At 31.0% G+C, this 13,044-nt stretch overlaps 1 protein-coding gene across 1 annotated transcript in view; it reads right to left on the bottom strand.

Annotated features, from left to right (window-relative positions):
* Positions 1–10,902, bottom strand: part of LOC149414141 (serine protease Hayan-like) — a 55,310-nt gene extending 44,408 nt beyond the window's left edge. Inside the window, exons 1-2 of the mRNA XM_089644301.1 lie at positions 10,767–10,902; positions 3,763–3,866 (exon numbers count right to left, since the gene is read on the bottom strand). Of these exons, the coding sequence (XP_089500427.1) occupies positions 3,763–3,866; positions 10,767–10,836 (174 nt within the window). The 5' untranslated portion in view covers positions 10,837–10,902. The remainder of the gene's footprint in view (positions 1–3,762; positions 3,867–10,766) is intronic.
* Between the last annotated feature and the right edge of the window lie 2,142 nt (positions 10,903–13,044).

Below are 13,044 nucleotides of genomic sequence, written 5' to 3'. Positions count from 1 at the left end.
GTTATTGTCACACCTGTACTGGTGAGACACTGATTAGGTAGGTACAATGTTGCTTCTCATTAAATAAAGGGTTTCATCACAATATCAGCTTCATATGATTAAAGGTAATACATTTTTTTGAAGTGTTTAAATTGGTCATTAAAAATGTCTATTACATTATTAGAGCCATGTATAATGTTATAATTTCTTAATGTTCGCGGTACAGGGGAAAAATATCCTGTATTTGTGTGGTAGGCTTTAATATAGAAAATGTCGTTCATCCTCCTTGTTGATTTTCTTGATGGAATATTGATGTTAATTTGGGATAAAATGTTTGTGTATCAACTGATGCATGTATAATTTTGTGTAGGAGCAGTACGTCAGAAAGTTTACGTCTGACCGTCAGTGAGTGTAGTTTGTAGTGCAAAATTCGGTCATTTTAAGTTCCAAATTGATCAGATAAACCTTCACGATAATCAATTGCACGGGTTAGTTTCCTTTGTATGGATTCAATCCTATAATTATGAATCTCATAATTGGGAAACCAATTGTTGATGCATATTCGAGAATACTTCGCACAATTGATTTATATAATGTCAAAGTTATTTCTGTACTTTTAAAACAATTTGTGATTCTTAGCGTTAATCCTAGTACTTGTGATGCACTTTTTGAAATTGTATCTACATGTTTATTGAAGCTAAGTGACGAGTCAAATGTCACGCCTAAGTCTTTGATTGAAGTTGTGTTTAGTAAAGGGATATTGTTAATGTGATATGTCTTTGAGAATTTATTAATGTTCTTTGTGAATGAAATTACGGCACATTTGTTTTCATTAAAATATAAATCATTTAGTGTACACCATTCATGAAGTGATGATAAGTCTTTTTGCAAATCGGTGCAATCTTCTAGTGAAGTAATTTTTTTGTACAATTTAAGGTCATCGGCAAACAGGAGATATTTTGATGTTTTTATTCTTAAAATTATGTCGTTTTTAAAGATTAAAAATAGCAAAGTTCCAAGATGCGAGCCCTGTGGAATTCCCGACGTTGCAGTAAAAAGATCCGCGGAGTACCCTCCTACAACCACTTGCAGTTTTCTTTCTGTAATGTAACTTTCGAACCATTTCAAAGTATTTCCATTTATGCCAAACTTTTCCAGCTTCTTGATGAGTAATGATTGATTTAACTGGTCAAATGCTTTGCAAAAATCCGTGTAGATGGCATCTACTTGTAAACGTTTTTCGATGCTATCGCGGATGTACTGGGAGTATTCGAGAAGGTTAGTTGTTGTGGAACGCCGAGGGAAAAACCCGTGTTGCTCAATGATAATATATTTACTTACATGAGCTAATAGATAGTCATATATTATTGACTCAAACAACTTTCCTATGCAGTCAAGTTTAGAGATGGGTCTATAATTTTTTTATATCGCTCTTACAACCTTTCTTAAATATAGGTGTTAAGAAAGCCGTTTTCCATTTGACTGGAAAAACACCTTCTTGTAATGATTTGTTATAAAGAAGGCTAAGTGGTCTGGCAAGAACATCTCTGCACATTTTCAAAAATATTGGCGGGTTACCATCAGGACCTGATCCCTTATTGGTTCTCAAATTCTTACACTTGACTAATATCGTTGTTATCGAGTGTTAAGATATATAATGTATAGTCTAAATTATAAGTTAATTTTTAAATGTAATGATATCATTTTGGAAGGATATTGCGATGCTGATTGGGGTGGTGATATCAAGGACAGAAAATCCACTTCTGGTTATATACTTTTGATTTATAATTGTCTTGTCGCATGGAGTTCAAAGAAGCAGGCCTCTGTTTCTTTGTCATCCACTGAATCAGAATATATATCTATGAGCATGGCTGCTAGTGATGTGTCATGGCTTATAAATCTGCTAATTGAACTTGATTTTAAAAATATTTGCCCTGTTAATATATTTTGTGACAATCAGTCGGCATTAATAAATGCAAATACAGATGCTATAAAGCGATTAAAACATGTAGATATTCGCTATCATTGAATTGGTCAGAGAAAATAAGATTTGTGTAAGACATGTTAACACAAATTTGGAACCAGCTGACATATTAACAAAAGCTTTAAGCAGAGAGCTGATTGTAAAACATTTAAATAAGTGTGGTGTTATGGCCAAAACTGTATAACATTATCAAATAGGAATTATTATTAGTTTGTTGATGTTTAACAACTGTATTTACATTGAGAAGGGATGTTGGTTGGCTATAAGGTATCTGTAAACATTGTTTTGTTGGCAATACTGTTTAACCTTGTCCTATTGTCTATTACTAAGAAGAGACCTGTCAATGTGTACATTTGTAAGTGCCCTGAAGTGGTAACCATAAGTTACCTATACCGGGGCGGGTAAGTGGTGGGATCCTCGAATGTACATTTGTAAGAAGAAGAATAAAGTTATTACTGCATAAAACTGAACCCTTTTATTGAAATAATCACAGATTTTATTGCAATTACTCTGACCTTCTGACAAATATGCCAGAGGCCTTAGGAGTTTTAATAAATCAAAACCATAATTTCCTAATCATAAGATTTGTAAGTAGTTACTTAGATAGGTACCTACTTAATTATAAATCATTATATTTTATGTAACATTTTTTTTCAAATTTAAAATAAGAATTATATTGCAATGGCTCCTTACTGATAAAAGTGTTTATAATTTTACACAACATTAGTTGTTTATTAAAACAACCGTTTACCATACATAAATTGGTGTTTATCAGTTGTGTAAAATATAAAACACATTTATTAGTAAGGGGTCTAAAGTCCCAGTTGGCATATAGGTGATAGTATTACATTAGAGTTAGGAGCTGAGACTTGGTATAAGCTTCTAATTGTTTGTTCATTACAAAGTTAGGGTCCACTTTAAAGTCAGGCGGGATATTTGTAATGATTTGTCCTTTATTACAGGTATGGAGAACTTTCACCTCTGTCTTTGTCAAACGAGTGTTTGTTGTTTAGCAGGTGTGACGCAACATTGGACAGTTCACCTTTATCATCACCCAATAATTGGTGACGTATTCTCGTAAGCAGCTTTTGGACGCTCTACCAGTTTGCCCGATGTAATGTGACGAACAATTAGAACGGTTAACTTGATAAAAGCCAGAGTTTTACAGTTTTTCTCTCTTGTCTTATTTTTAATAAAGATTTTACTCAAATAATTACAATAATTGAATGCTTTTATACATTTATCATTATTGGTTTGTCCAATTTAAGGTATTTTATTCCAGAGTTTTGTGAGGTTTTTTTTCATTTTTATTCATTACTCCTTGTGAGATTATTGCTAATGTAAGTTTTTAAAAGTATTTATCTTTAATAACTGTCAATAGTTTTGCTATATAATAACTATATTCATTGTTCTGTGATGTGGTTTTTAGAACATTTATTTCAATATTATTTTTTTAATGATAAACTAATTTTTATAAGACAAGGTTTTATGCATAGCATAAAGGATAACAAATAATTTTGAGCAATCATTAGTCGCCTGAAATATCAATACAAATTGAAAATATCTCCCGAGTAAAAATAAATGCCGCCAACGGGAATTGAACCCGTACCTTTACTAATGTTTATAAGACAAGGTTTTATGCATAGCATTAATTTTGACCTTGTACTGTTGTGTTTTTGATTGTAAAATATCCACATAAGAATACCAAACCTATAATAATAACTTTGATAGATAATTTGATTTACGGATTAAGTTGACAAGCATAGAGGGACTATACAAGACTATCCATGTGACCTCACCTGTGCTGCTTTTCCTTGAATGGCCGCTTCCAGGACCACGGGGCACTTGAAGAAATGTGTGCAGACGCCAGGCTGAACGGTTTCAGCCACGACACACAGGTCTCCTGCAACATTATATCAGAACCAAGTGAGAACAAGTGACAGAAAAGAGAAGAACCCGCGACCTCTGTATTCGTAGTTGATGACATTACCCCTCATTAATAATTAGTTCACGATTACAGGTGGTTTTTTATTTGGCCATCTCATTGCGAATAATTCTTTCTTTTACATTAACTCCACACAGGACAATTTCACAAAATAATTTCCCTGGGGGAATATGTCATCTTTGAATGAATGAACCTGGGTCTTGAAGAAAACTTTGTTGTAGGAAATCATTCACAGCTAAGCGGTTAAACTTAGCAACGAGTCGTAAAAACTACCTGTTTTCATATGACAAATGTTGGAAGCGCGGTTGGTGCGCTAGTTATTCGGAGCATCTTCCATTGAAATACCGGTAGAACATGGATAGCATTCTCACTTAACGCCTGTGCTCTAAAAATTGCAATGAGTTTATTAAGATAGGAGAATCTGTCGAACGAAACCGCCCTTTTTGCGCAAAGACAAGGTTTATTTTAGCATTTTGGGGCTCCAGACCAGAGGTGGATCCCATTTGTCTTTTCCTCAAGTTCCTAAGAATATTAAATGAAGGGCGCAAATAATGCTAATTTATATTTAAAAAAAAATTATTACTAGCTGTACCCGCCACGCGTTGCTGTGGCTCAGCCTGTCTGTGCAGATAGAGAAACCTGTCACAGGAGACATCTTTATAATATAGATATATTAATATATTAATAGATATATTACATATAGATTCCGTCCACGGCAAAATAACATATTATAAACTATCTGTCTATCTTTGTAGGAAATATAGTGTCAAACCAAACTTGTCTTATAGGCATTCTATGAATTAGTTAGGCATTAATCTAAATAGTACAGAACTAGCGCAGACCCGTGAACAATCATAGGATAGTCTGAATTCTTAACAAATCAGTTCCAATTTTGAAAATACGTAAATAATAATATGTAATGTACAAACTAACAAAAAGCGTATTTTCATAAAATAATTAAAATACACTTTTGGCAAGTTATGCTTTTAAATATTAAAACAAATTATTTGTTTGCGCCCGTACATACGCAATATGAATAAATTGTTTTCTCAATTCTTTCAAGAGAGGCATACAAATACAATATTGGATGGAATTATCGATACAATATTGTATTTGAATGAATTTCTTGAAAGAATTGGGTTTTGAGTGAATTAAAATACAATAATTAAATTAACGCCATCTGTGGATACGTATATTATAACGTACGTTGCATTTCACCTTAACACAAGATTTTCGGAAACCGTCAATTTCACGGGTTCAACTATTAAGATTAAAAAATACAGAATAAAACAAATGTTTTTTTTTACTGTAATAACATTATTTAGTGTGTCGGGTTGAATGATATTCATGAATGTACACGGTGTCCGGAAACTCGTAGAAAAACCGGTAAATCTACATTGCATGTGGAGTCACTACATGTTATTGTGGAATATCTTTTTTTATTTGAGCTTTCTTTACGAGTCTTTGAGTGTCTTTGATTTGAGTTTGTCTGGCAGGTACATTCATATAAATTAATTCCAATAATTCAGGGCTGTCAATTAGAGATTTGATAATTTTGAATAAAAATAATATATCAGTTAAAAATCTTCTATCTGATAGTTTGAGAAGTTTGGTTTCGGTACGTAAGTTATTATAATTTATAAGTTCGATGGAAATATTCATTTTAAAATTGATGTACTGAAGGAATTTATTGTGTACCTTTTCTAAGGCTTGAGAATGAACTTTGTTGTCCAGTGACCATACTGTTGAATTATATTCTAATTTACTTGGTACTAATGAGCAATATAGATGTTTTAAAATTAATACATTTTTAAACTTTGCCCCCATTCTCAAAATAAAAGCGAGCATTATCTTTGCATCGTTTGTAGTTTCATCGATGTGTAAGTTAAACAGACTAATGCTACAACTTAAAGATACTTTTGCTGATAATACAGTAAATATTTATCATGTAAATCACTTTTTGACCTGCTCTGGGAATAATTCTTTTATGAAAAATTTCCACCAATTTTCAAAATTAAAATTTTTCGATATGCCAATTTTCCCGAAAGAATTTTTTGCACAAAAAGTAAAAAATTTCAACATAAAAATTTCCAAACTTCACATAATATCAAAAAATAAACATTTTTATAAAGATTTCCCCACAAAATTTTTGATTATACAATTTTCCAGGATTTTTTTCCGTAAAAATAAAAAATTTCACAACTTGGAAAATTGAAATTGAAAAAAAATAAAAACATTTTTAAAAAATTACCGAAAAATTTTCCGATTTTCTTGGAAGCATAAATGATTTTGTAAATTTTTTTTTCAAACATCAAAAAGTGACTTATCACATAGGTACCAAATAAAAACCATTTGTGAATGCCTACGTAATATATGTACGTGTTATTTGGTTCATTTTAAATCCACTGGACGGATAAATACTAACATATAAGTTTGGGAGTTTCAATTAACTAAGAATTTTACTACCAATAGACTTGAGAAATCAAAGAATTAAGCCGAAATTGTTTATTTTGAAATAAAATCCATAACCATAATTTGCCAGACTTGTCAACTCAAGTCAGGGCATTGAAGTTTTTGGTATAAATCTTAGGACGGATTGTTTCATGGAATTTGAACGATTCAAATTTCAAAGTCGTTTTTCAAGTTCTTTGAATGTTCTGTTATTATTCTGGTTTTGTGTAACAATAATAATATTATAACAGAACTTGAAAATAAACATTGAAATTTGATGACTTGCAGCAAAGTCACCGGGAAAATAAACATGACAGGAAAATAGTCATATGTTGGGTTCATAAGTTAGTTTTTTCAGAACAATTATTATTTTTAATTTTGGAAAACGTTATGTTTAGTTTTCTTTTTGATTTTGTTATTCGAAGTTTGGAAATTTTTCATCTTGGAATACTTTTTTTTCTGTTGGGAAATTTTTGATTCTGGATCCTTTATTTTGCTGAAAAAATTTCCTCGGGAAGAATTTGTCAGAAAAAAGGTGGGGAATTTTTTTTTAAAAATAATTATTATAGTTTATGTATGAAGTTTGAAAAAAAAATAATTAAAAGATCAATTATTCTTCTAAGAAAATCTAAAAATTTGATTTTGGTAAATTCTCATAAATATATTTATCTTTTGATATTATGTGTAAAAATTTTCCATGTTGGGAAATTGTTATTTTTCGGAAAAAAAAATCCCGGAAAAGTGTAAAATCGAAAATTGGTGGGGAAATCTTTATCAAAATATTTATTTATTTGATATTATGTGAAGCATAGAAATTTTTTTATTTTTTGTGAAAAAAATTATTTTGGAAAAATTGGTAATCGAAAAATTTTGAATTTGAAAATTAGTCGAAATTTTTTCATAAAGAATCATTCCCCCGAGCAGGTCAAAATGTGATTTTCATGTTAAATATTAACTGTATTATTAGCACAAGTAGCTTTAAGTTGTGGAATTACTAAATAACTAACTGAGTTCAAATTTCCGAAATAATCAATACTTTGTGGTTCAAAAATCACTGATTACAAAAATGATTCCAACGGACCACAACAAATGTATTATTTGGGAAAAAATTGAAGATTTTCAAATGAAAACTTAAACTTGGTTAGTTATTTAGTAAGTCACTTAAACTAATAATACAAAAAATATTTAACATGAAAAAACGCGCTAATACATTCGGTAGAATGACCCAAAATAATTTATCATTTTATATTATAATATTTTGCTAATTTACATAACGTCATTTTCGTGAAAAATTACCTCAAGGGCGCTGTACTAATTTATTTATTGAATAATTAGTGTTTTGTTAAAAAATTATTTTCACACGGATATGAGGTTCTCTTGGTAATACATTTGTAAGTATTAAAATTAAGAAAAGATGACGGTCATTTAATATGTCAATTTGTGACAGAAAAAGGAGACTTGGTTATTCATATTATAGGTAATCTTATTTGGTTGGTCAGAGGGAGAAAACATATGTCGGGAAAGCAGAATCTCACTGGCAACAGTTTGTAACATTTTGGATTTAGCAGATATCAATGCATGGATTTTGTATAGAGACCAGTGGCGCACCACAAAAATATACATATATAGAAGAGTTTCCAAGAAGACAAAGAGAAGCATTGTGTAATGGTATGTAATTACTTCAACTGGTGACTCTACTGGTACTACCTCAAGCACTCTACATTATAAGAGTTAATGAGTAAATCGTGACAAACCTTCCAATATTAAGGACTGCACCTCGCGGCAGGAACAGTACAGAAACGGACTACGCCTCGCGAGGATCACAGAAGTGTGTTAAATATTTAAGTGTATCACAAGTCATTAGATTGCACCTCACGAAGGAAAAACAATAGGAAACGGACAGCTTCTTGATAGGATTAAAATAATTCATTGGTGCTAATATTTTTCACCGGTCGTTTTAGATGAAAAAATTGAGATGGTTATTCAAAATCAAATTATTTATGAAAAACTTTGCGCAAAGTGGTACAGTAGAACCCCGTGAATTCGAACCTCGATAATTCTAATATTTTTTTTTTTTTTTTTTAAAAGAAAGACAAACATTCCCGGGTTACGAATAACCTGACAATATTTGAAAATCTCCTACTACCACCACAGTAAGCTGAAAATGTTGCTTGTGTTGTGATGGAGGACTTAGCCAGTCGAGGAATTGAACACACTACGCCTGGGTGGGACCCAAGCGCGATGTCAACTCGGCCACCGACCGGTCTAAAAAACGCGTAATTCGAAATTTTCGCCAAAAAAATTTCCGCAGAAATTGTTTTTCGTACAAAATGGTTTTTTATTTCGAAATTCGATAATTCGTAATTCGAAATTTATTTTTGTCCGCGCACGAAAATTTGTTGGTGTAATTCGAAAAAAAATTATTTTAGCGAAAATAAATCATAATATTTCGTAAATCTGAATCTATAAGTCAGCCGTGGCGGTAAAACGCCGAACAATGTATTTTTACATCGGCCTAATTAGTATTATTATTTTGTAAATCTGAATCGATTTACACTAGAATGCCGAGTTTGAACGGCCGAGAAAATACGTTTTACGAAATGTATCGTATTTTTACGAATTTATTTCGAATATCTGAATTTTAAAGGGCCCGCCGCGACGGAAATCGGACGCGAAATTTCAATTTACGCGGAAACGTATCGTATTTTTACTAACTTTACTTCGAATATCCGAGTTAAAAAATACGGCACGACGGAAATCTGCCGAAAAAATTCGATTCACGCCGAAATAATATGACATATTTTTACGAATTTACTTCAAATATCTGAACTTAAAAGGCCGGCCGCGACGAAAAACTGCCGATAAAATTAGATTTACGCGGAAATATATCATATTTTTACGAATTTACATTAAATATCTGGATTTTAAGGGTCGGCTGCGACGGAAATCGGCCGCGCATTCTTGGTTTATACGGAAATATATCGTATTTTTGCGAATTTATTTCGAATATCTGAATTTAAAGGGCCGGCCGCGAAAATAAAGAAATAATTGGTATAAATACGAATTTACTCCTAAAATACCACCCGGATTTGAAGAGGCGGCCGAGAAAATCGATTTTCGGCGTATTTTTTTTTTCATAAAATTTCGAATTTCGTGGGAATTCGTTAATTAGAAATTTTATTTTTGATGTCGCGTGGATTTCGAATAAACGAGGTTCTACTGTATAACTATTTATGTTTTTTTGTATTTTATTCGGAAATTTCATTGGTTCATGCAACCATGTATTATGTCTTTATTTTGATAAAATATGTGTTCGTTTTTTCCCTAATAAACTAAAATCAAAATGTCGACATTTTTCGAGAAAACTGAAAAACGATGATTACAATAATATGTTATCAGTTGGGACTATTGTGCGGTATTCAAAAAATAACGAAATATTTAGGTCACTAATTAAGTAACCAATTTAATTTGAAATTGGTTTTCACTCACACCTACAGAGAATTTAAAAATTTTAAACAATAATTATGCATCGCATATTTCTGTAAACTTGGCCGCAACAAGATAAAATCCTGTGTGCGTGATTGTAGGAAAATGAACACAAAAATTGATTTACATTTTTCAATTGACTGTTGAATTAGGAAGTGACCATTGCAGACAACTCCACAAAATAACAAAGTTTCAGTCACCTATCATCCAATACTTCTTACATAATATTATAAATCCTACCAGATTGGATTTACGTAACAATATGTGTGAAGTAAAAAAGTAAATTGAGTTAAAAACATACACGAAAAAACTTTTTTTAATTTAAAACGTATTGATTAAAAAAAATACTAAAGACTTTTTATTTAACAAACAGCATTAAATTTGTCGAAATGACAGATTTCAGTAAGAAAAATTAAAATTCAATAAATGTCGGTAAATCTATTGTTTAGTGTTGTAAGTAAATACTTTAGTGTTGTAAGTAAATACTTGTCGAATTGATTTTTTTGTAAAAAATGTATTAATAAACGTCTTTTTAAAAACTATTGACTTGAAATACAATTAATCAGTCTAATTTATTAAACTGCATTTGAATGTTGGTACTAGGTACCCATAAATAGAAAACACATTATATTCTATTTATTGTTATCAAGTTTAATTTTCAGAACTCTATTTTAATTTGAAGTTTTTCTTTAATCTACTCAATAAACAATAGTTTTATTTAATTCATTTAAAAAAATGCTTATTTATAAATGTTCTGTGTAATTATTAATCAGCGTGACAGATGTTTCGCCTTTCAAAGTCATTATCAATCAGTTTGAATATATAAAAGAAAAACTAGAAAAAAACAATTATTCAGAATTCAAATTGAAAATTTAAAGTTGGTCTGTTTATAAAGTATGAAAATATTATTATAATTCTTACCTTGCCGCTGTCCCGAAACTAAAGATGTAATTACTAACACAGTGAACGCGATTTCTGATAAGGAACTCATTTTGAAAAATACTTTGAAGTGAAGTTATTTTTAAAACCGTACTCTATAATGTACCGCACTCTACGATGTTACATCTACAATGAATGGAAACAGCCAAGCAGTCATATTTATAAAGTTTTTTATCTGTAAACTCAGAGTATGAAAGAGACAACGAATTATTCTTATCGTAACGCCAGTTATTTTTTCGCAAACAGAAAGCAATTTGAAATTATTTAAGGAATTAATTTCCCTGTCTTTTTTGGGTATGCTGTCTAGAGGGACTTTTTAAAGATTAAAAAAATGTTTGTGGTATATGCGAGATCTGTCAACGTCTTGTTGGAAAATATATAAACGGAAGGAAAAGTAATGAATTCAAAACAGAATTTTTAAAACAAGAACGCGACAATATAATAAATTGATTCCACATATATTTTATAACAGCATAACGGAATTAATAATATTAGTATTAGAATACGGACGGAAGGCAACAACGTTACAAATGTTAAACTTAATGAAGCCGAATAAAGCTTATTAAAGCAAATGAAATAGTTCACCAAAGCAAAAGAAAACCTTTACAGTTTTGAGGACTCTATTCCAGTTTGAGGACATAATCTATTGCATGGGTGTAAATAATCAAATCATTTATACACAGTGGAAAGTTTAAAAAAACACATGGAAAATGTCAATGGTGTTCAATAATATTTGATTAATAAATAATGACTTGAAGAGTAGTGAGTCAGATTTTACGTCATTTGTAAAGACGTTATCGGAACCAATGGGAAGAAATGTATATAAATAAGACTTGTAAAAAAGAGCATTATGGCTAAAACAGAATGTAAAGGAAAATAGGGACATATGCAATAAAGCACCTATTACAGGTATACATTTGAAAGTGGCGTCCATACACAACCAAATAGATAATATTTATATTCTAGAGGCGGGCTTCTGTTAGGTGGGAATTTGTTTCAACCACCCGACTGTGTTAAGCTTTACTGTAAAATAATAGATAGTTAATTATTATTGAAAAATAGTCATGCAACTAACTTAATATACCAACTTAAATGTACTGCCACAAGAAATAAATAGAAACTTATTATAATATATTTATCTAATTATCTAATCTTAAGCCGGAATGGCAAATCTTTTAAGATGTCAAACTTTAAAGAATTGCTGTCATTCATGTTAGAAAACAAAGGTTCTGCTTACTTTACACTTTATGGATCTGGTGTTTTTTAGCCATTAGCACTAATGGAAAATACTAGATTTTAGTTCGGTAAATTATCAGTCGGTATCCAAAGGCACACAAACTAACCCAAATAATATACACTGAAAGTGTTAATACGATTTTATAATTTAGTTTATACATTATCTCATCCAATATACTGCGTCTTCTGTTATCTCCACTTTTGACATGACCTGAATCGAGTAACTACATATTTGATTGTGTCATTTATTACTGTTTCTTCTACCAGTTCAATCAAAATGTATTTATAACCTTACAATAGAGTTGGAATTTTATTTTGTCTAAATTAGAGATTGTGTTGATTTTCTGCAAAAAAAAACTCAAAACAAAACGCTAAAATAATGTATTAAAGTCAGTGCAACCATATGAACGTAAAATTTGATTCAATATTCATCAATTAATGATGTACCTAAACTACCTTTTTAAAAATTACGATTTAAAAATTTTCTGGTTGCCCACAGGTCCGCCGTAAGCTTGCGAACAGGGCATGCACTGCACACGGGCGGCACTTTCAGGGGGCGGCAAATACAGAGAACTCGGAATGTTATCATTAATCATTCCAGCATTACAATTGTCATTGGATTTAATGCATGCATTGTTAAGCAAATAATGTGTCCATAGTTATGGTTGAAATTGGCAATAAAGAAGTTTTCTTTTCGGTAGATCCCGAATTTTTTACCGAAATGTAGCCATATCAACGTACCAAATTTTAGTTTTGGGTCAACCCTCATTAGCCCTCCCCCCACCTCATTACACCCCTCCTAACTTATGACATGCTTCCCCTAAGAAAACTATCCCAAATAAACACTATTCAAGTGACACAGAAATATGGAGATATCTTTTGAAACAAACCATAAGTTATTTTAAAATGTATTTGACTTGGCAAGAACTTGTATTACCTAGACAATCTAGGTATTGTATTAAAATTTGCAGTGTTATTGACAAAAAAATTGGTCAAAATATGTAATGGCTTCTCGTAGATATGG

This window comes from Hesperophylax consimilis, chromosome 20 (assembly GCF_061612785.1).
Source record: "Hesperophylax consimilis isolate HC1 chromosome 20, BYU_Hcon_1.0, whole genome shotgun sequence".
Lineage (NCBI taxonomy): Eukaryota > Metazoa > Arthropoda > Insecta > Trichoptera > Limnephilidae > Hesperophylax > Hesperophylax consimilis.
Note: the sequence above shows the minus strand (reverse complement) of the source record. Positions and strands in the feature narration are given on the sequence as shown.